The 22497-nt window shown below is 42.1% G+C and overlaps 2 protein-coding genes, 1 long non-coding RNA gene and 1 pseudogene across 4 annotated transcripts in view; 3 read left to right on the top strand and 1 right to left on the bottom strand.

Moving 5' to 3' along the window:
* Positions 1-1622: 1622 nt before the first annotated feature.
* Positions 1623-12990, top strand: TMEM185A (transmembrane protein 185A). Its single transcript, XM_074882367.1, has 7 exons — positions 1623-1780; positions 4358-4534; positions 5962-6169; positions 8693-8776; positions 9702-9878; positions 10217-10340; positions 11888-12990. The coding sequence occupies exons 1-7, from the start codon at positions 1743-1745 to the stop codon at positions 12130-12132; spliced, it is 1053 nt and encodes a 350-aa protein (XP_074738468.1). The 5' UTR covers positions 1623-1742; the 3' UTR covers positions 12133-12990.
* A 522-nt stretch (positions 12991-13512) lies between these two features.
* LOC141949114 (heat shock transcription factor, X-linked-like) lies at positions 13513-15307 on the top strand (annotated as a pseudogene).
* Positions 15308-15521: 214 nt separating this feature from the next.
* LOC141949139 (protein EOLA1-like) lies at positions 15522-18220 on the bottom strand. Of its 2 annotated transcripts, none has more exons than XM_074882368.1 (3): positions 18191-18220; positions 17433-17715; positions 15522-15912 (listed from the first exon to the last, which is right to left on the bottom strand). In XM_074882368.1, exons 2-3 carry the CDS (start codon positions 17683-17685, stop codon positions 15695-15697), a joined length of 471 nt encoding a protein of 156 aa, XP_074738469.1. In that variant the 5' UTR covers positions 17686-17715; positions 18191-18220; the 3' UTR covers positions 15522-15694. The 2 variants fall into 2 exon arrangements, with proteins under 2 accessions (XP_074738469.1, XP_074738470.1); XM_074882369.1 differs by lacking the exon at positions 18191-18220 and adding an exon at positions 17933-18180.
* Positions 18221-19503: 1283 nt separating this feature from the next.
* LOC141949137 (uncharacterized) overlaps positions 19504-22497 on the top strand; it is a 40743-nt gene continuing 37749 nt past the window's right edge. The window contains exons 1-2 of the long non-coding RNA XR_012630666.1: positions 19504-19825; positions 21209-21313. This is a non-coding gene — a long non-coding RNA (uncharacterized LOC141949137). The remainder of the gene's footprint in view (positions 19826-21208; positions 21314-22497) is intronic.

Genomic DNA, 22497 nt, shown 5'->3' with positions numbered 1-22497 from the left:
AAAACAGCTGGACTTTTAAACAAAGATAGTGAGGTGAATGTTTCCGATATGAGTGTACAAAGGAAAACCATCCATAAAAAGGGTGGTTTGAGAGGGGCACATCCCTAATTGTTATTCCAATGAGACTGCAAAGAAAATTTGTCCAAGACTTGTCCATTGCTACCTCTGCTTCCACCACCTAGAAAGAGCTAAGCCCACAGCGGGTAGAATACCTAAGTCCAAAACCACTTCTTCTGTCTCCCTGTGTTAATTCTTATTTTCTCTGGTATCTTCCCTTCCAGCATTTGTTAATACTTCATTTAAATGTAAGATTAGCTTGTTCAATCCAATGATGGCCAGATATCACTATCAGTTAATGGGAAGGCCCCTGAAGACAACCAGACACTCATGGTGTGTCCAAACAATGTGTGATTTAATGCTATAAATATGACAACAGCCATGTCACAAATTGCAGCAGCAACTAAGTGGCAGAATCACAAACAAAATCTGCCTCCAGATCCTCTGGGCTTGGCTTCACTAATAGTTTGAAGAATATCTGATGAGGATTTCTATTAACACATACAAGACAGTCTAAGCTTACTCAAATGTGAGATAAACCACAAATGAACAGCTAACAAACATGACATTTTGTACAGATTCAGAACGGATTAACTAAGCCCATATTTTTAAAATAACCGAGGTCAGTGCTTAACTTTTGAAACGCAGCCATAAATTTAAAAGGAAATGACACAACCGGAGATAAACATTGCTGACATGACTCTGGGGTTGCAAGAGGTTGTTCCTGTTCGTCTCTGTGCAGCGAGCCTCTTGACACAGGCAGAATGTGAGGCAGCCAGCTAGCGCACCCAGGCTTTCTGAGGCACAAACACAAATTTAAGTCTACAAAGGAACTAGACAGAAACACCATTATTTACCACGCAGTCAGGCATATTGTATGGCGTTATTTTTTTCCAGTAAAGGCTGCAGAATTGTGCTAGTCCATCAAAAACCTTTTTAAACATGAGCTGAAAAAGGCCATACTGATTCCCCAAAACAAAGTTAACTGGGTTTTTAATATATATATTTGAAACGTTCCTCGGCGAGCACTGGATTATGTCAACTTTTAGTACAGCTGTTCCCTAAATAGCAAACATACACGGCCACACGCCCCAAAGGCCACCGCACTCGGAGCACTGCGGGCAGCTCCCCGCTGGCGGCCCGGCCCCCCTCAGGCGCCGCTCCCAAGAGGCGACTCCAGCGGGGAGAGGCCCGGGCCACCCCCTCCCTTCCCCCGGTGGAGAAGGACCTGTCGGCCACCGCCGGGCCTCAGACAGGACCGCACACAGCCTGGCTCCCGCAGGTGTGTGGCCGGAAGAGCCCCCCGCCCGCCTACCGGCAGGGCTGACAAGGAAGCGGCGGAGCGAGCGTCGGGCCCAGCCACCCCCACCTTGCCCACGCCAGAGCCCGGCCCATCTATTGGCAGAGCTTCCGTCGCGCTTAGGGCGCGTGCGCGAGTCGCCGGTTAGCGCATGCGCGGCGCTGCCCGTGAAGCCAACAGAGAGGGGCCGCCCGGTTCCCGGCAGAGGAACGGCGCCGTGCGGGCCTGGCGGGCGGCGCGCATGCGCGGGGCGGCGCGGGCTGCCCGGTTCCGGCGGGGGCGGGGCGGGGCGGAGCGGAGCGGCGAGGCCCGGCCCGGCTCCGGTGTCGGCGGCCGCGCCATGCGTGCCTTGTAGAGTGCGGCGGGGGCGCAGGGTCGAGCCGCGATGAACCTGCGCGGCTTGTTCCAGGATTTCAACCCCAGGTGAGGGCGGCCCAGCCCGTTCGGCGGGCGCTGCCGGTCCGCAGGGCGGCGGAGCGGCCCCTGGCCCGGTCCCGGTGGCTCCCTGCCCCGGCGTAGCGCTGCTGTTGTGCGGAGGCTTCCCTCCCCCGCGCCGGTAGCGGGACGCGTCTGGAAGCGGCAGCGGGGGACGAGGCGGAGCCAGCGGCCGGAGGCGCGGGGGGAAGCACCGGCGGGTCGCCTGGGGCGGAAACCGGTTTCGGCGGCTTTAACCCGGGGGCGCGCTGGGGAGCGGCGCCGGCCGGGCCCGGGGCAGCGCCGGGGGTGGGTGTATGACCCCTGAGCGCTTCAGCGGAGCTCGGCTTCGGGTGCCCTCGGCGCGGCCGGCGGCCGGCTCCGGTAGCGGGCTTGGGGGCCGCTTTCCTGCCCAGCGCCCCTGCGGGTCGGTGCTCCCCTCGGCTGGGACCTGAGCCCGGGGGTTGTAAAAGCAGCATCCGTCATCTGGCTTCCAGGCCCCGAATTCCGGTCATCTTTTCTGTTTTATTATGTAACTTTCTCAAATTACTCCCGAGCCTCATTATGGTTTTTGAAATTTTCACCTTGATGGTTTGGGGATAAAGCTTTGTACTGGAAAGCCAAGTTGCCTTATGCTCCAGCACAGGCATTCAGCATATGGGAAAGGCTCATTTTTTGCAGGTGTGAAGGCATCCTGCTTAATCCTCGTCTAGCCATGGAGAATTGCTGATGGTGATTCTTCATCCTGGGCTCTCTTAAAATTAACAAATTACTGCAACTTGGGCTTCTGCTGTCTTGCCAAGCAAGTATGGATACATGTAACTTTTAAAGAAGCTGAAAGAATGAGTTGAATTTTACTGTTTTTTCTGTTACCAGTATTTTAAGACCACCGAATAAAGACCTGCTAGTACAGGGTGGCATGAAATACTGAGAGTCTGGGAAAAATCTTGCTTGTAAAAGAGGCCTTACATGAGTGCAATTACAAAAAGCTGTGTTCAGTTGTTTAGACAAACAGAAGGGTAACCAATGCTTTGGGAAGTGCATTGTTGCAGAGAGGTTGAAGTAAACAATTTAAATATATGTGGTTGGAAGTAATGGAAAAATAGGAACCGAAGTTCCAGAAGCTTACAAAGTTTTGTTATTGCTAAGTAATGCTTGCAGTTTATGTGGATGCTGTCTAGATGATGAACGAGCAAGCTGAATGTTGCACTTGTGCAGATAACTTAATCTTGAATGTTTTGATGTTTACTCAGGGAGGTGGTATTTTACCACACGACGTTTTACTTCTGTATTTATTGAGGAGCCGGAGAAAGTACAGATTACACAAATACTGAATGTTGGAAAAGTATGAATAGCTTAGGAAGCTGAGGGATCTTTTTGTTGCTGTGAAGAGTGACTTGTTTTACATCATTCTATCCTGAGGTGGTTTCATCAAGCATGTGAGGCGATGCTGACACAATAAAACTGCTTTTTCTTATTAAGGGGTAGCTGAGACACTTTTTCTGAATAGAGACAAAGCAGCTTGATCTCTAAACGAGGCAATGCTAATCTAGTGAATGTTTTATTATTTGAAGAGAGTGAAAGTGGGTCGTTTGAGTTGTGCTGTTGGAGTAAGAGTAGTATTCCTGACTATTGCTGCTTTACTCTGTAGCAAGTATTTTCCCTGTTCCTTAGGTTACCCATGTTTTAAAATACATACAATTACTTCACTGAAGTGGTGTTGAAGCCTAATTATGTGTTTTGTAAAAGCAGTCTGTGATCCTCTGGTGAATGGGTGGGTGACTTTTTCCCTTCCTGTAGTGTGAGGAAATCATGTACTATGTAATTATTTTGATTTCTGGTGGTACAAGCAGTTGCTGTGCCACTGCTCTCGAGTATTCCGGATACATTATTCATTCTTAGGTTGACTAGTTTATAAGATATATCAACATAACTATTTTAAACTAGTAAGCACCATCCTCAGTATTCCAGTTAGAAACTTCACTCTATAATCAGTAACTTTGTTAAAAGTTTAACCTGATTTGGTTTGGAATTTTTTCCTATAATGTTGCGCTTTTTTAACTGAATGTAAAAATTTAAAAAAGAGTCCCTGGGGTCTGCCTTATTACAATATGTAATAGCTTTTAATATTTAGTTAAAAACAGTGTGGATAAAATTACATAAACTATGTAACTTAATCATCAGAAACTATCTCATTTGATTTGTATGAAAGAACACACTTTCTAAAAACATGTACAACTGGCATATTTGTGAGCCTCTAATAATGCAGCTCCTGACTGGATCCTTGTGGGAGGGAACTATTTATAGATGTCCATTCATTAAGTTTGTCATGCAAGAATGCTTCTGATGTGTTCCCTTGAAGCAATGGTTTTATAAGTGAAAGAGATGACATATGCTGTATTTGTAATTAAATATTTGACTCTTCAGAACTGATTTGATTCTTTGCAAAGAAGTTTGACACATTTTCTGTTGGGAAATATCATGAATAAATTTCAGCTGTGACTGATTTTCTTGTTCTCTACAAAGTTCATGTTAAGTTGCCTGCCTTAATTTCTGACTCTGGGTTTTTTTTTGTTTGTTTAATAGCAAATTTCTTATTTATGCCTGCCTGCTGCTTTTTTCTGTGTTGCTCTCGCTACGTCTGGATGACAAAATTCAGTGGAGTTACTGGGCCGTATTTGCTCCAATATGGCTGTGGAAGTTAATGGTGATTGTTGGTGCCTCAGTGGGAACAGGAGTATGGGCCCGAAACCCACAGTATCGGTAAGTTAAGGATATTTATTTTGCAAAACAGTGGGAACATAATGTGTTTTCTGTAATGAATCAAGTTCATAAACAGGGCTTTTTAACAATATTAAGATATAGCATCCAGAGGGTTTGTTTTCAACATGTTTAAAATAATTATCACAACCTACAGTGTATGCCAACAGCTTTATGCAGCAGCTATGGATGCCTTAATCCTAGCTGCAACAGTTTATCACAAGCTTCAACAATATTGTCTTTGGGAAGCTAAAACTTCTCTTGGAGTGACTTTTTGCACTTTTCTGTTAGAACATTGGGAATCCTTTGCTTTAGTATAAACCATATAGAAATACGCATCTTTATATGCACTAGGAATGTACTATATTTAATTGTATTATTTTCTAAATCAGTTTCCTGAAATGTACAGATCGGCCTGAAGAATGTTGATATTTTTTTTCTCCTTGGTGTGCATATAACCTCAGTGAACATATGGATGAATATTCAGTGATTCTTGAATGTGCTGTGAACATAGAGAAATTTTTCAGACTTTAGTTACGGTTTTATAACAAATATTCAAGTAGTGTAATACACTAACATAGGCAAATGTGTGACATTTCCAAAGTAAGATGTTTGTGGAAACACATTCTGTAAATTCCCTTTCACTTTTGTCGAAGTTGTTTAACATTGACATTTTAATTGTCAGTCTAGGGTAAAATAACTTCCAGACCTTTAAATAGCTCAGTGTTTATTTTTTTGGTAATCTGAGGATGTGAATTTGAACATGCTAGGGGAAAATAAAAACTATGTTAGATGAAGTGCAATACATTCAATCCTCTTTTCTATCTATGAAAAATTTTGTGCACAGGTCTCATTCTGATACACTATGTTGTGTTGTTCAGGTCTTGTTTGCCCCTTCTAGTAATGCTCCTACTTGTGTAGGAAAAAGTGTGGTTTCTCTGTGTGCTGTTATTTTACAGGCATTTTTAGTAATATATAATACTGTTGCAACACGCTGATTTTGGTGAATAAATAAATTCTGGGGAAAGGTGTTGATTCAGTGAAAGCTGGTGCAGGAACCAAACAGATAATTTCAGTCTTAGCTTATTTCCTGACAGCCTGCATGACATCTGAGTGTTTATGTAGTAGCAAAGAAATCCTGGTTTATTTGCACAGCTATGGAATGCTTAGAAAATTTTCAAGTTGTAAAAATCCCACTGCCCCCTTTGAGTAAGATACTTTAAATGTGCAGTTTTATGGGCGATAAATCCTGTTATGTCATCAGGAGTGTAATTTAATAGTGGCTATTTGGGCATAATGTGTATGTTTATTTAAGACAAGTGTTAATATCTGAAACTTAACAATTGTAAACAAAGTGTCTTGGGATGTTTGCAGGAAAGAGTGCTTTCCTATTGACAAGTAAACTGAACGCTTCCTCATCCTCTCTTTAGAGCAGAAGGAGAAACCTGTGTGGAGTTCAAAGCTATGTTGATTGCAGTAGGCATCCACCTGCTACTGCTGATGTTTGAAGTTCTGGTGTGTGACAGGATCGAAAGAGGAACCCATTTCTGGCTTCTGGTCTTCATGCCGTTATTCTTTGTATCTCCAGTGTCAGTTGCCGCTTGTGTGTGGGGATTCCGACATGACAGGTCTCTGGAGGTAATGCTTCATTTTTTATGTGTAAAAATTTGTGGCAATGTGAGATTATATCAATTCTCTTACAGTTCATCTCTCCCCAAAGCCTGATACGGATGACTGCATCAGTTGAATTGCTTGCACTGACCTGCTAGAGTGAAAAATCAGGATCAGAAATAGTTTTTTCCAATCTCGTCTAGTTTTTTTTCAAATTGCACCAGGTTTTAAACCTGCCTTTTTATTATTGTGTGTTAAAAGAACTCACCACAAACTCTGTAGTGTGGATTAATACTACACACTAAAATGGAAATTGCTGAAGAAAACTGCATTGATACTAAGCACTGTCCCTAGGCAGAATTGAACTTCCAGAGCCCTTAGATAATCAGGGCTGAAAATTTCTTACCATCCCAGTCTGTGTGCTTAATCTTTAATTTGGGAATGCAGATGGTAGGCATAAACCAGTACGGTTTTATTTTCTGCCTCTATCTTCTTTCCTTTCTGACTCACTCCTTTTGGTTTTGAAAGAACTTCGTGAGGATTCTCGAGATCTTCCATGGTTGTGGCATTTTGCAATAAATTTAGAATTCTTACTGAACTGATTTTTTTAAGGATTGTTTGCTATGTCCTCAAACTACCCCATGACAATTAAAAACCTGATTTTTAGATGAAGTTCAGCTTTTTCAAGTTTTTTTAATTTCAAGGGAATATTTCTCTTAACATTAGCATAAACTGAGTTTAAAGAGAAACATTTTTGGTAAGTGATTGTTAGGATGGTTGGTAATCTGTACCTTAAATTGTTGATTTAAAAATATTGCAGATGGAATTTCATATTGCAGAGTTCTATTCACAGTTAACCATTCCTAAAAGTAAAATTTGTGTAGAAGTACTTGCCTTCTACTGGATGATGCTTGATTACCCATTGATTTACAGATGACTGCACAGCTGCTAAGTACTGGCAGAAAAAAATGGAATCCACTCACCCTTAAAAGGCAACAGCTGTCTCAAGTTATGCAGTTGAACTGTCAATTTTTGATTTTTTTCTGTTTACTGTTTTGTCATCTTCATTTAGTGTGTTCTACTTTCTTTTGGTTTTACTCTGGGAAGATTGCATTATTTCCCTTTCATTTGCTGGAAACATAAGAGGTGCCTGTCTTTAATCCAGGATATTATTTTTTGGCATGAGTAATCAAAGTAGTTGTTAATCTATTATTTTCATAATTATTTAATCTAAAGTATATTTGTCTGCTTGTTCCTATTTTGAAACTGGTGATCAGTAAGTACATAGTGGGGTTTTGTCTAAATATCATGGTGGGCTCAGAAAAAGCTTTCTCTTATGTGTTACACTGTTTTTATAGTTAGTAAAGCACCATTTATTTAAGGCATATTGAATGAATTAAATTGTGAGCCTAGCCACTCCAAATATACTTGCACTTGCCATATATAGCTCAAATGTTGATCCTGAAAATTATTTATAGCAATTGATTCTCTGATTTTTTTTTTTCTCTGTATTTTGCTCTTGTAGTTTTCAGGTTGCTTGGTCTTATGCTTGAGTGTGGGGGTTTTTTGGTGGTTAATTTTTTTGAGAAAGCCAGTGGTACAAAATTACTTTAAATCTAGTTGTCCAGTCTTCTTTAAGTAACCTGTACTTCAATAGTGAAGACTGCACTGAAGTCTGTGAAGTAGTGCCTGCTGCCTGTTGGATTTTTGACTCCCTGTACCGTGAATTTCAAAGACATTTATCCAAGAGATCGTAGTACACAATCATTTATGTTAGTGAAAAGTAGCGTGTAGTATCTGCCTTCTGAGAAATACTACATTGCAAAGATGCTTTACATAACTACATTTTTTTTAATGGAAAATGTTTCTAACTTTCACTCAAGAGCTTCAGTTAGTCTTTTCAGATAATAATTCTCTGATCTTTGAAATTCCTACCCATGTAGGGCTGCCCATAAACTTTAGAAACAGAATCTTGCCAAGTGTGATGGTGTTTCATTGTGTCTAGCTTGAACAAAGTCAAACAAACCCCTTCTTTTTTTTAAAGTACAATTTGGGGTTAGTTCTCATAGTGGTAAGTGGGACACTCTAAAAATGGTAATGAAAGCTTTTTATGAGAAGTATTGCTTTCCTGTATTGCCTCAAAATCCAAGTGTCTTCAGTGTCATCTAAAGTATCTCTGTCACACAGTAAATGATTGAATTTGGATGTCATCTTCCACTATTCAATGTATGTCTTTTTCCCCCCAGAGCGAGCTGGGACTTTTAAACTTTCTGCTTTCCATCTGATAACTTTGGCTTTTCTTATTTCTCTGATCACTTTAAGTGTTGCAGGTAGTGCTTTTATTTCTTTTAAATACCAGGTCTTTCCTCAGGAGACAGCTGGCTCTACCCCAAATTTAGGGGTGCTTAGTAATCTCTCATGTAAATGCAAATGATGTTCCATATTGCAGTGATTAGCATGAAGTCAGAAAAGTACTTTGACAGCTTCTTTGGTCATCTTGGCAATATCTTTATCGTGCTAAGAGTTAATGAATGTATTTTCTTTTTCTAGCTGGAAATCTTGTGTTCTGTCAATATTCTACAGTTCATATTTATTGCACTCAGACTAGATGAGATCATCAGATGGCCATGGCTTGTACGTAACAAGTTTTGTTCTTATCCTTGTTTAAATGCTGAATTTCATAAAGACATTTACTATAGGGAACAGTTAATGTATGATCAGAGTCCACAATCACGTTTTTGCTTGCTTAACAATCCTTCACTGAAGGTCTGGCATTTCATTCAGTGGTCATGGAAAACAAAGGCTGTTCTTTGGGCATTTCATCCATCAGGGGAGGGGGACATGCCATCAACTGCAATTAATCTCTGATCAGTGGTTGAAAGAGAAGTCCTAACCAAAATCCTAACCGATGGGAACACTAAACTAGCCATGACAATGACTGGTGAGTTAGGGAATGTGTTGGTAAATAACTAGTTTTGTTGTGTTACCATGCATGTAAATCCACTTATTGTGCAAGCAGTCACTGCCAAAACTGCTGAGATCTCCTGTCCCAAGAGTATTTAGAATACAAAAGCGCTATTTCTGTGTCTGGGTTTCTGTAATCTACCATAAAACTGATAATCTAGCATGATTATGACTGTCTTTTGTTTTCCAAAAAAACCCTAGGAAAAGGATCTAATTTAGAAACTGTTTCAAGTAAGGTGTCCAGTGTAAAAATGCTTGCTAAAATAATTTCAAGTACTGTTTGAGCCCATGTAAAATCACAGAAATCTTACTAAAGTTGAACTACATTGACTTAACCCTATCAAGCTGAAACAATTTAAAATTTACAGAGCTGAGGAATGCCAGAGCTGATACGGTTCATAACAGTGTACACGATTTGTGAAGCTTTTCTGTCAGAGATTATATTAAAGAGCATTAGACTTAAATTTCTTTTTCTTGTTTAGATTTAATATGTAGACTTGGTTTATTTAAAAAACCTACACCTGAAACAAATCAAACTGATAAAAATGTATCCCTGTCGAGGGGGAGGAAAGCAGTTAATTTCTTTTTTTTTCAGGTCGTTTGTGTTCCACTGTGGATCCTGATGTCCTTTCTGTGTCTAGTGGTGCTCTATTACATTGTATGGTCTGTTCTGTTCTTGCGCTCTATGGATGTGATTGCTGAGCAAAGGAGGACACACATCACAATGGCTGTCAGCTGGATGACAATTGTAGTTCCACTGCTCACGTTTGAGGTAGGAAAAAGTGTAATGAGTTTTATGTATCTTGTTCTTTTTTAGTGAGTGAACATTGCTCTGCCTGTTTTTGAACTTACCAAAATGAGAATACTGCTTTTTGTTTTGGAATAAAATGTTAATAGCAAATATGAAAGAAAACCAAGAATTCTATGTTTCTTTAAAGTTTTTCGAGTAAAATATGCATCACATTGAAACTGTAACTACATGTTTCTGTGGAGGCTGTTTTTCTTCACTGATGTGTGAAGTTGAAGATCTGAGATCAGCCTGTGTTTTGAGAAGCTTGGAAGTCGCTATTGCAATTAAACTGACATTGTATCATTTTTTTTGCCATTTAGATCTTACTAGTACACCGACTGGATGGGCACAATTCTTTTTCTTTTATACCCATATTTGTTCCTCTCTGGCTTTCATTGATAACTTTAATGGCAACAACATTTGGACAAAAAGGAGGAAATCACTGTAAGTATTTAGAAATCATGGAAACAGATTAAAACTCAAGGCTTAAATGTTATTTATTAAGATTTGTGTTTCAAAAAGGGCTTTTTCGTGTGTATTCTCTTATGAAGGAATTCAGATGTGTCTGTTAGTATTGTTTTCAGGTGATTTTAGTAAGTTTTCGGTGTTTACAGTGCCTCTTGCTTTTTTTCCTTATTCCTGTAAAAGTGTAACTTCTGCTTGAACTCAACTTGAAATCTCAATGGGATTTTAATTGTAACTTAGCCTTTTACCCTTCCTTATTTCCATGGGTTTCATTCTTACAGGACACGACTAGATCTTTCTACTCTGGGTTCTGAAAATAGTGAGCACTTACCATTTTTAATTAGCATTTGTCCTAGTAGCCTGAACTTGTGTTCTCTTTCCTCTTTGGCCAGATAGTGCTCTGTGTTGATCGGCTGTAACTTCAGTTGCTTGAGTGGCCCGTGTAGATTTACTAGGCTTTTATCCCCACCGGAACTAGTACTGCCCAAAGGAGCATTTGCACTTTCAGCCATCTCATGTCACTTGACCCAGTTCACATGAGTAGCTCTTCCCATCCAGGTTGAGTTCATGTTCCTTGTTGACAAGGTAATAAAATTTGTTAGGATTTTTCAGAGTTGAATGAACCACCTGTGATCTTTGTTATATAAACTCACTTCAGTTTTGGTCTGATTGTGAAGTATATTGAGAATTTCTTTCTTAAGTCATGACTAAGCTTATCTCCATACATTTAGGTTACTTTTATATTGTTGTATCACCAGTAACAATTTTCCATGCATTTTGTTTTTTTAAATAATTTATGGCCAAATTAGTCTTTTGGAAAGTGACATGTCCATTTTATCTTCAGTAGGGTAAATAAATATTTATGTAAATTTTTTTAAAAGACTACTCATCTAAAGTGAGGCTCAGAGCAACATAACATGACAAACACAGTGTGTACTGGTTTCTAACTAGCGCAAGTAATACCAAGGATGAGATACTTCTGGCATCACATCATATTTGGCTACAACAAAAGTATTTGGGGAGTACTGAATACATACATTTACTGATCTGTGTCTGCCTATGCCATCACATTCCCTCTGGTATTGTAACCTGTATGGATCAGACAAAAGTTGGCATGAATGTCTTCCCATGTGGCACTGATTGCTTTGATTGAGATGCAGAGGCTTTTGTGTTCTTTCTCTGTGTACTGATGTGACCTGACACTGCTTAACGAGTGAAATGAAATGGATTCTTGCTGTGGTAGTATAGCTGTCATTTATACATATGGATATACACAGACATGCATGTGCAGACATGCTGAGGCGTGCAAATACATGTATATATTCTGTATGTATATCTTTGTGTATATAATCTGAACTGTAATGTTGTGTGAGAAGTGTAAGTAACACACCGAGAAGCAGCACTAAGAAACTTTATACTGTTCATATGCAAACAATCAAGGGAACTTACACAAGATTGCATAGTCTGCCTACTTAAATTTTTAATCTGTTCTGCAGTAATGTGAAATGATTATTTTTTTTTTTTAGGGTGGTTTGGAATTCGCAAAGACTTTTGCCAGTTCCTGCTTGAAATTTTCCCATTCTTACGAGAATATGGCAATATTTCTTATGATCTTCATCATGAAGATAATGAGGAAACGGAAGAAACACCACTGCCTGAACCACCAAAAATTGCACCAATGTTTCGAAAAAAGACTGGAGTGGTCATTACACAGAGTCCTGGAAAATATGTGATTCCACCTCCCAAATTGAACATTGATATGCCAGATTAAGATGACAGTAGCATATTAAACTTGAACTGGCAATCAACAGACAAATGTATTTCATCTCATGCCTTGTCCTAATTACTTAAAAATAGGTATGGCTGAATCAGTGGCTTGGATTACACAAATTGGAGATCTTGAAGATAATCTGAGAGCTTTTCCAGAGATATGTGGTGGTCTAATTTGTGAACCTTCCTAACGGGTTGGTTGCACATTTGCCTGTATAGTATTTATATGAACATTTTAGCAGTGTAATATATTGTGTAAAAGTCTTGTCCTGTACAGTATAAGTATTATCTAAAAGTATTTTTTTAAAAACCCTGTACGAAATGCCTATGCTATTCCAGGTGTCTTTTAGGTCCTAAATATACACTTGATTTCCATGTGTGTTTTAGATGCTTTTTTGGAGATGCCTTAGTATATAGTACCTCTTTACTACTTTTCCTGTTCAGCCACAATCATTGTCTTAACCACAGAGGCACAGGAGTGTTGCACTTCTCAGGCAAGACTGGAAAGCTTTTTGGGAGGGGGGAATAGAATGTATAGCAACTTACGTGATGTTTTTGAGTTGGCTATGTAAATTTTCATGTAAGTATCTGAACTTTTGCACTGACTTGGGAGTTAAGTGTTGGTTTTGTTGCTTTTCCAGTTTCATGTTTTAATTGTTCTTGAGCAGCATGTACACTGTTCTCCCATTAGACTGTTTAATAAGCTGTTCCCACTTGCATTGTGCGTGCAGTCTATGCAAGAAACATTAGTTGTAGGTTTTACAGCTGTTGGTTAGCTGGTATAAATATCATAGCTTGGTCTTCATTACCAACTTTGTAAGAGTGTTGGTGTAAATGATTAAACTTTACAAGATAGGAACTCGGTGTTGATACAGCATTTTCTTGTTTGAAGAAAGACTTCCTTTGACAGATTGTCTGGGCCTTGCAGGTGCTTTAGAGACATTTAGCCTGAAAGCTATACTCCAGTACCTTATAACAACATGTTGGATATTCCCAAAGAGCAGCTGCTCTTTGTGTTTAGGTGAACCCACACTGTAAGTAGCTTAAATACCATAGGTCATGTTTCTTTAGCATCAGCATGCAGTAAGAGCAAAGCTGTATGGACATTTCTGCATGTGTGAAAGGCGCACACCTGAAAAACTTCAGAGATGTGGCGCTTTCCTTCTGAACGCTGCAGACCTCTCTCTTCCTCCCTGTGGACCAGCTACTGGCTGGAACCCAGCACAGCACTGTCCTATCACTACGCTTAAAATATTGTTGCAGTTTTATTTACTTCTTGGCTCTTGAGTCAAAAAAATAAATCTGTAAATGAAAAGCAACAAGTGCTATTTAGTGCTTGTGCTGCTCTTTCATGTTGCTAGGAAATAGATGCTGCTCTGTGATGCCACGGCAGCGCAGCACGGGTGTCCTAGTGAGGTCTGAGAATTTTCCCTTGGGATTCTCAGTCAGTTGGTCACTGCCTTTCAGCTGGCTGGCAGGGCACTCTCTAGCTGCTAGGGTTCAGCTGAAAAATTTACTCAAACTGAGAAAAAAGAATTTAAAATGGAGCTTTCCTCATCAGAAACTTCATGTGATTCTGTTCTGGCCAAGGGAGTTGATTTGTCAGGCTCGACTTCTCTCCATCCAGCATGTGACAAAAGAGCAGCTCGTGACGCTGCCTCTGGACCTCCAGTCGAAGAAAGGTCTTCACAAACCTTGACTCTGCAGCCCTGAGAAAGCGAGTGTCTGAACCCATCTGAGGAGAGCTCTAGCAGAGGGGATGCCTCTACACACCTCAGCTTTCTGAAGCAGCTCTGGAACATCATTGAAAGCGATCGGCTTGAGTCCATTTGGTGGGGTGACAGCAGAAAGTGTGGAGTGATTCCTGAATTGTTCAAAGAGGAAGTACAAAGAGAGGACGTCTGAGAATTTTGGAAAGTGAGAGCATGAGAAGCTTCACTCATCTCCTCCACCTGTACGGATTCACCAGAAAGCTGGGGGATTTTCCAAAATTGGGCTTGTGCAGTGACTTGCTAGCAGAAGAGACAGCTCGGGAGGTATGTTGGATCTTCTACGTGCAAACTAACTCTCAGAATATTCTAAGGAGACACACTTCTGTTCCAATGAAATAAGCCTTCCCTACACAGGAGATGAGGATGGTAGTAAATGTTCAGGTTATCGTTTGTTTCTCAGCTCATGTTCAGAAGTTTTTGAGGTAGCACTTCCGAGTACTAGAAATGCTGATAAAATATGTTGGTTATTTCCAATTACTTTGACTGCATAAAATGAAAAGGTATTCTCACTTTACTGGGATTATTTATTTTTATTTGCTCTGTGTCTTGCTGTACCAGATGCCAGTCGTCTTGTGGCATTTGCTGAAGGCTGAGAAGGTATGTGTTGACATCATATAGTTACCTACATGTTCATTCCACGCTAAAGTTGCTGAAAAGTAATGGTATTTGAGTTTCTAAATCTGTGTTTATGCATTTGCAAACCCTGTGCTGCTTTGCTATCAAGCAGCAAAACCACAGGGCTGGTTACTGCCTAACAGGGCTGTATTGCAGCATTTCATTCAGCCTGAACTTCAGGTTTAGAACGGCCCTGATAGTCCCTTTTCACATCCACATTTCTCTTTTGCAACTAAAATTCTTAGTTCGTGTACCTTTGTGGTTTCCAGTCTCAAGGTGGTGGCAACTAACTCTTTTCTTTTGCATTTTTCAGTTTCTCTTCTACTACAACCCAAATCTTAGAAGAAACACTTCATTAATGGATGCAGAAAGTAAGCAACACTTTGGCCCAAAAAATCGAATACCAGCAGGATTTTCACCAGAGACGGATCATTTGCATGCATGCTGCTGGAATAGGAAAGCAGCCATTGAGCTCGTGTTGGAAACCACTTCTGAGGAGGAGAACCCGTCCCCCCCTCCTGCCCCCAGAGGAATGCAGCTGCCCGGGGCCGGACACGCCTCCCTCTGCTTGGGCAGGGAGTGGCAGGCACATCAATCTACCTGATCTGTGAATGAGGATAATCTGGTCCTTTCTGGAAGTTTCATATTTACAGCATGTAATGCACACCAGGTGCAGAAACCTCTGCCTGTTTGAGAAGCCCCTAGGACTGGCTTTATCTCAGATGATTTCTTGCTCAGTGATCCCACTAATGTAAGGTTTAGGAGCAGGCTCTGAGATAGATGTTGTGTTGATGAGGGCAGCCTGCTTTCAAACATGATTTTGCTGAAAGGTCCTACAAACTCCTTCCTCCTCATACAATGGGAGATGCACACATCATAGAGTATGGTTGTATTTACTCACGTTTTAAATTGGCACACAATGAATCAACCATGTCTCTTAAAAAAAAAAAATGCATTTACTTAGTTATTTGTATGTGAACAATGTAGTAAAAATTTCCAGTAATGGTCACAAAAATTACATCTAGTTTATTTTGCCTCAAAAGAGCAGTTCTTCAAATGTCTTTCAAACAGCTAATTTTGGAAGGGAATCCTAAACAACTCACTGGTATTCAAGATGCTGACTTGTGAATTACAAGTTCTCATTTAGGCAGGAAAAAGAATGGTGAAGGGCAACACCTACACTTCTGAAGGGATCAGTTCTTCAGGGATGTCCACCTGCCACACACCTCTTGCCCCTCTGGCAGGAATTGGTTCCAGGAGCCATCTTGGATTTGAAACAACAGTCAGGTATTTCTGTTCTAGATTACTAAGGACAGCTTTTGTTTCCAGATCCAGAACCTTTTCAGGAGGCAAGTTTTCTGGATACAGGGATGTCTCTCCAATGTCAATTAATCCTGTGTTACAAAATCAAAATATAAGATTAGTTAGCTGTTTGATCTCCCAGATAAAAGTTTTCCAAAAATCAGTCTCCCAGGGGAACATAGAAAAGAGTTAACTTGTTACCAGAAGAACACAGTATGAAGCAGGCACACCTCAAACCAGGGTCATTCCCTGCAGAAGATGCCTCTGTGGCTGAACTGAGGTTGGTGAAGAACAGGTGAAGCATGCAGTTACAATATTCACAACTCAGTGATCTAGAACTCTGTTAAGCCTGCATTTAAGGAGATACAGCTGCTACCCAAACTCCTGAGCTATATTTGGCCTTGAAACAGCTTCATTAAACATAAAACTCTTTGCTCCTATCAGGACACTATTAACATTTTAAAATCATTAAACTATATGGAAATTCCCATTCTCTGGAACCCTTTTAATGTCACAAAAGGGAATTTCTATATTGCTTAATGATTAAAAATGTTAAAGATCAGAGAAGCTTTGATACCCACTCCATGATTTTAGCATGCAATTTATGTCAAGGTTACAAATCTGCATATTATGTAGTACCTAACAATTTTCAGCACCGTAGACCCAGAAAAATTATTTTTTCTGTTGTTCAAATTATGTTGTGCAGGAATAGCTAAAAATATTCAACTGAGAATGCAAGACAGATGGTGTGACAAGATGCCTACAAGAAAAGAATGCAAAACGAGTGCTGGATGAAAACTTTGTAAGTATACAGTGCAGCAACATCCATTGTATTTCAGCACAGTAGAAGCACAGAAACACCACTCCATCCTAGCTCTGTGTTACGGAAACAAACTTCTTCACTGCCCAAGTAACAAGAGCAATGCAACAGTTGTAGAACTGAAATAGGATTTATTTGTGTAATACTCCAATATGACATGCGAAGCACTGCAATGTCATGACTTCACTTGACTGAGTACTGTAAAGATGGTTTCAGCAAGAGTTCCTAAGATCAGGATGCAAAAAGTGTGGAATGGACATTTATTATCATGAAACAAAATATACAACCCATGTTATGCTATCTTACTGCATGATAAGTTAGCACAAATCCATTTTATTTCTTGCAGAAACTTTAGAGTTGTAGCCTGAAGTTTTTAACAGAGTGAATTTTAGAAACTGAAGCCTGGCTAAAATTCTTTATTCTAAAGGTTACTCTTCACACTTGTCTTTAATTCAATATTAGATTCTCAAAGCTTACTAACATTTTTCACCTTAGAGAAATATTGTAATACTTGCTTCATTTAATTTTGTACAAGCACCTTCTTTCTAATAAAGGCCAAAACGTGAAGATACTTTGTATTTCCAACACAATCAAAAAGGATAAGTTTTATTTACATCTTCCCTCACGGATCTCAGTTTACAGTGATAAAGAACCAAAATACCCCCCAGTCACAACTTCAAAGTAAGGGTTAAAGCGATGTTATAAAGAGCATGACTGTGTGAAGCAGATGTGTATTTGACCATGTCAACGGACTGAAAGCTTGTTTGGAAAATACAATCCATGGTTGCTTACCTGCAATAACTCCTCTGCCAAATTTTTCCCCTTTATCCAACAAATCTTGCACTTGTTCTGGTGTCATCCCAAACCTACTCAAAAGAATTGCTCTCCAGGTTTCGTCTTCCCAGTCCTTCACAGCTATGTGAATAGCAACGGTGCAGTTCTTGTACTTTGCTAGCAAAGGACGCCAGCGAGTCTCTATTGTTTTGACTTTGTTTAAAATTAATCCCGCGTAGGGTTGGCGGAAGGAAAGGCAACCAAATTTCATCCTTTTCCTTGCATCAGCCCCCTTTATTTCCTGTAAGCAAAGAGACACCCTGAGATTAGTCTTTAGAAACCCGCGGCGCTGCCGCAGCACCTGCCCCGGCCATCGGGCTTCGGCGCTGAAGCGGCCTGCGCGCAGCCTCCGCGGGGGGCGGATTTCCCACGCCGCGGGGGGCCGCTTTGCCCGCCACAGCCGCTGCGGCGCCGCCAGAAACCGGCCCGGGGCGGGGGGAGGGGGGGGGGCGCTGCACCGGCGGGCTGGCACCCCGCGACCGGAGGCACCGCCTCCGCGGGCGGGAGGCGGCGGTCGAAGCCAAAACCGCGGCTCGGGCCCAGCAGGCCGCGCTCGGGAGGCGGCTGCTCCCGGCGCCGGGAGGGGCTCAGCACCCCGCTTCTGGGCGCGCAGCCCCGGGCCGGCCCCGGAGAGACACAACCCTCCTCCGCCACCTCCGGCAGGGCCCGCGGCCTGCCCGCTTCCCTCCCGCGGCGACTCCGCCGCCGCCGCCTACCGGGCACGGCCAGCTCCGCGCGCGGGGGAAGGTGGGGGCGGGGGGGCGGGGGGGGCGGTCCCACTGCCGGCTGTGGGCGGGGCCAGATGCGCCCGGCGGGAGCGGTGGGGCGCGTGCTCGCGGGGGCGGCGCGTGAGCTTCGCGTGCTCCTTCCTCTCCCGCTTTTTGTCTCTCTCTCCCCTCCTCCCTCTCTCCTTCCTTCCCTCTCTCCCTCCCTCTCTCCGCCTGTGGCCGCTGATCCCGCAGGGGGGGGTGACGCCGGGTGCTGCACTTGGGCCACAACAACCCCCAGCAGCGCTACAGGCTTGGGGAGGAGTGGCTGGAGAGCTGCCAGTCAGAGAGGGACCTGGGGTGGTTGAGTGACAGTTGGCTGAAGAGGAGCCAGCAGTGTGCCCAGGTGGCCAAGAAGGCCAATGGCATCCTGGCCTGTATCAGCAATAGCGTGGCCAGCAGGGACAGGGAAGGGATCTTGCCCCTGTACTCGGCACTGGTGAGGCCGCACCTCGATGACTGTGTTCAGTTTTGGGCCCCTCACTACAAAAAGGACATTGAATGACTCGAGCGTGTCCAGAGAAGGGCAACGAAGCTGGTGCAGGGTCTGGAGCACATGTCGTACGAGGAGCGGCTGAGGGAACTGGGGTTGTTTAGTCTGGAGAAGAGGAGGCTGAGGGGAGACCTCATTGCCCTCTACAAGTCCCTGAAAGGAGGTTGCAGAGAGCTGGGGATGAGTCTCTTTAACCAAGTAATGAGTGACAGGACAAGAGGGAATGGCCTCAAGTTGCGCCAGGGAAGGTTCAGACTGGCTATTAGGAAGCATTTCTTTCCAGAACGGGTAGTCAGGCATCGGAATGGGCTGCCCAGGGAGGTGGTGGAGTCCGTATCCCTGGAGGTGTTTAAGAGTTGGGTTGACATAGTGCTGAGGGATCTGGTGTAGTTGGAAACTGTCAGTGTTAGGTCAATGGTTGGACTGGATGATCTTCAAGGTCATTTCCAACCTAGACGATTCTGTGATTCTGTGGTCTCACACCCACCTTCCTGCTGGGCAGTGGTTGGGGGGCGGGAAAGGCCCGGCGCAGGCTGTCCGGGGGTGCCTGGGGTGTGCTGCGGCGGGGGCTGAGGGTGCAGGGCCGCGGGGGTGTCCGTCCCATGGCTGCCCGCAGCAGGGTCCGCAGCTGGGGCTGCCCGCGGGCCTGGCGCTGGTGAGGAGCGCCCTGCGGGGGCCGCCGTCACAGCCCCCTGACAGTGAAGTGGCAGCAGAAGCTCTGGGGGTGACAGGCCCTTCCCCGCGGCTGGAGGGTGCGCACAGGGCCCCGTGCCCCTGGGAGGAACTAAAAGCCATTTGGCACTTAAAGCTCGGTGGGCTCCTGCCTCCCTGCTTCCTTTGGCCAATAGTGCATTTTGGACAGAATTTCCCAAAGGGTTTTCACTCAACTCTGCTGGTTGAGGAGAATCTCATTTGTATACTGTTGCTATTTGAAATGTACGTTTTGCATCAGTGTCTTGTCTTTCTAATCCAAGTGTTTCAAACCACACAGTTGTTATTTGACAACAGAAGTGTTACCTGTGCTAGTCTCCTTGTGGTCCCTGTGATTCGCGGAAAAAAGACTCTACAACTCGAATAGAGTTATAAAGCAGGTATGTTTACTCCAGCGCCGGGGTGCAAGGGGATTTCTCCACAAAGCTTGCACACCCACCGCACATTTTACCAAAAATTTACAGAGTGTGGATATACATATTCACTGGTTTACATAACACAAACATACATATGCGTGAGTAAGGCTGGGTTAGTTCTAGAGGCTGGTGTCAGCAGTTTATGTTCTCTGTGCACCTGCACATTCCCTCCTGGTGGGCGTCTTCGGGGATCTTCGGGAGGAAGGCTCATAGACTTTCTCACCTTGCTTTTTTTCCCCAGAGCATGCACAGATTCTCTTAGCCAATTTCTTGAACAACAAAAATGTTTTTCAGCCGGTTTACTCATCCTATCTTATTTAATGGAACCAATGAAACTTCTACAATCCGTATATGGCTATCTTTACTCATTACCGAGGCCCAACTAGTTAGAGCACACCTGTTCCTCAAGGACAAAAACATGATATTTTGCTGAACACTGCAGTTCTTGGTAGATTTTCACAGTAAACTGCTTTGTTTTGATGGACACAGTAGTCGGTAAAATTCCACAGAACAGTTTGGGCAAGCAGGATTCTTAGCAATATTAAAAAACACTATAAGTAATACTATAACTTGCTATAAGTAAGTAAATAAATCTTAAAACAAGTAATCATTTCTCTGTATCACCTGGTAGGCCAACCCTGGAAACAGGGAGCGATTTGTGAAGGCCTAGTGAACACCACAAAAATCAGAGACCTCACAGGACAGGATGATTTGGAAAAGAAGGGGATTAAAGTGGGTGTATGGTCTCGCTATCTTCAGTTTTCATGGGATAACCAATACATAGTTTATGTTGGTGAACACATGTTTTAAAAGAGTCCATTCCCAGCACAGACAAAGTGACCTTAATAAGGCACATCCTAATGCTGAATAGCGAGAGACTGGGCAAATGGCTACTGATGCAACAAGTTGAATGCCTGAATTTCTACACGTATAGAAGATAAAAAATGCAGATGCATCTGTATCCAAACAGAAGTCACAGGAGAGTCATCTTTCCTGTAGAGCCACATCTATCAGTTGAGCATTATAAATATGAGAAGTATATGGAGAGTTTTTCCATGCATGCAGCATCTGAGAGAAAGGATGAAGGGAGGAGGGAAAGGAAGAACAATCCCCAAAAGGAATGAGTCTGCAGTAGAAGTAAGGAGAGACAGGCAAGAGAATGAAGGAGGAAAAAACCGGGACAGATGGAAGAGACAAATTAGTAATATTTACAAAGGGGAAAGAGCAATCACCAACATCAAATCCTGATTTTGAATACTGGTTTCAGTGACTTAGAATTCCTCCTGTGCTCTGTTGAACCACACTTTTCAACCATGAGAAATCTCAAAATTACTTTAACAATTGCAGGAACTCAGAGTTGGAAAGAGAAAAGTGATTTGCCAGAATTCCACTGAGGGAGAGATGGGCTGTTCCTTTACTTAACAAAGGCAGAGGAACTTCATGCAGCAAAAGGTAAGTTTAAATAGGTTTTTTGGTGGGTTTTAACGTTTTTTTTTTTTTTATGTCCAGGTCTATGACTTTGTGAATAACAAGTATTTATCCGTAAAACTTTGTCTGTAACCTTAGTATTCTGCAACTGCACTGGACAGCATGGTTAGATGATTCTTTTCTGATGATAAGCACTTCAGATAGCTTTTATGATAGCTGGTTTTGGTGTACACTTCAGATATACCTTCAGTGAATGTTGTGTATTCTAAAGTATTTCATGGTTGATAGACTTTAACTGTTGAGACCTACTTTTTTCTTATTACCACTTTCTGAAATTCTTACTGTTCTCATTATCCCTTTTTCCCCTGGATATTTCCAATATCTTGTTCAAAATGTTCCAGATGGAGTCATTCTTGTCCTTTGTACAATGGCACAATAACAAGATAAATTAATAGATGACGTGAATTTAAGGTCACTGCAGTTTTTACACGGTTATTATTTTATATGGTCTTTGGCTTTAAGCTATTTCCATCTTACTAGATGTGCATGGTTAGTTGAAGAACCTGTTGAATCTGTTTAGAGTTGCACATTTGTAATGAGCTTTCATGCTTTTTTTGGTATTTGCTTTTGGTATTTTTCCACTGCATAATTACAGTTTATGTGAGGGTTACTTATTTTGGGGAAAATATAGGCCAAAAGTTTTTTGTGTTGTGTGAGTGTTAACTTTGTTTTATGCTCATATAACTTATAGCAGGGTTTGTATCATGTGTTTTGTCACATAAATAAAATACAATGATTCAAGCAAAAGTCTCCAAGGTACTTAAAATCTCAAGTTTAACAATTCTAAATAAAATGTAAATAGCACAAGACCTGTGTGCTAGTACCAAAGGTGAATAAATATTGGTTAAAATGTCCTGTCAGAAAACTATCTTACTTGGTTTGTAGAAACCTTGTCTGATATATTGTGAAATTCACTGGAAGACTTAAAAACAATTTATAGGAGCACCTAAATAAGGCCCTGAAGTTATCAAATTTTGTGTATGTGTTCAACCTTCTGTGCGATGAGTGGTAAACTGACTTTAGTAGGTTTCCTCAGGATATAAGATAATGATTCAAAGAAAATTCATTCTGATCTTTGCAGATGATCATCTTATGCTTGACATCTTAGATGCACGTAATTGGTTTTTTGGTCACTGGCTTTCACATGC

Source organism: Strix uralensis, chromosome 13 (genome assembly GCF_047716275.1).
Source record: "Strix uralensis isolate ZFMK-TIS-50842 chromosome 13, bStrUra1, whole genome shotgun sequence".
NCBI lineage: Eukaryota > Metazoa > Chordata > Aves > Strigiformes > Strigidae > Strix > Strix uralensis.
The sequence above is the reverse complement of the archived record's forward strand: the minus strand, read 5'-3'. Positions and strand labels throughout refer to the sequence as shown.

What these genes read in the sequence shown, in the direction of transcription:
- TMEM185A (XM_074882367.1), top strand. Translation starts at nt 1,743, where the DNA reads ATGAACCTGCGCGGCTTGTTCCAGGATTTCAACCCCAG. An exon ending in GCCCGAAACCCACAGTATCG is followed by an intron (nt 4,535 to 5,961) that starts GTAAGTTAAGGA and finishes TCCTCTCTTTAG; the next exon opens with AGCAGAAGGAGAAACCTGTG. An exon ending in TTCCACTGCTCACGTTTGAG is followed by an intron (nt 9,879 to 10,216) that starts GTAGGAAAAAGT and finishes TTTGCCATTTAG; the next exon opens with ATCTTACTAGTACACCGACT.
- LOC141949139 (XM_074882368.1), bottom strand. Translation starts at nt 17,685, where the DNA reads ATGAAATTTGGTTGCCTTTCCTTCCGCCAACCCTACGCGGGATTAATT. An exon ending in TGGCAGAGGAGTTATTGCAG is followed by an intron (nt 15,913 to 17,432) that starts GTAAGCAACCAT and finishes TTTGTAACACAG; the next exon opens with GATTAATTGACATTGGAGAG.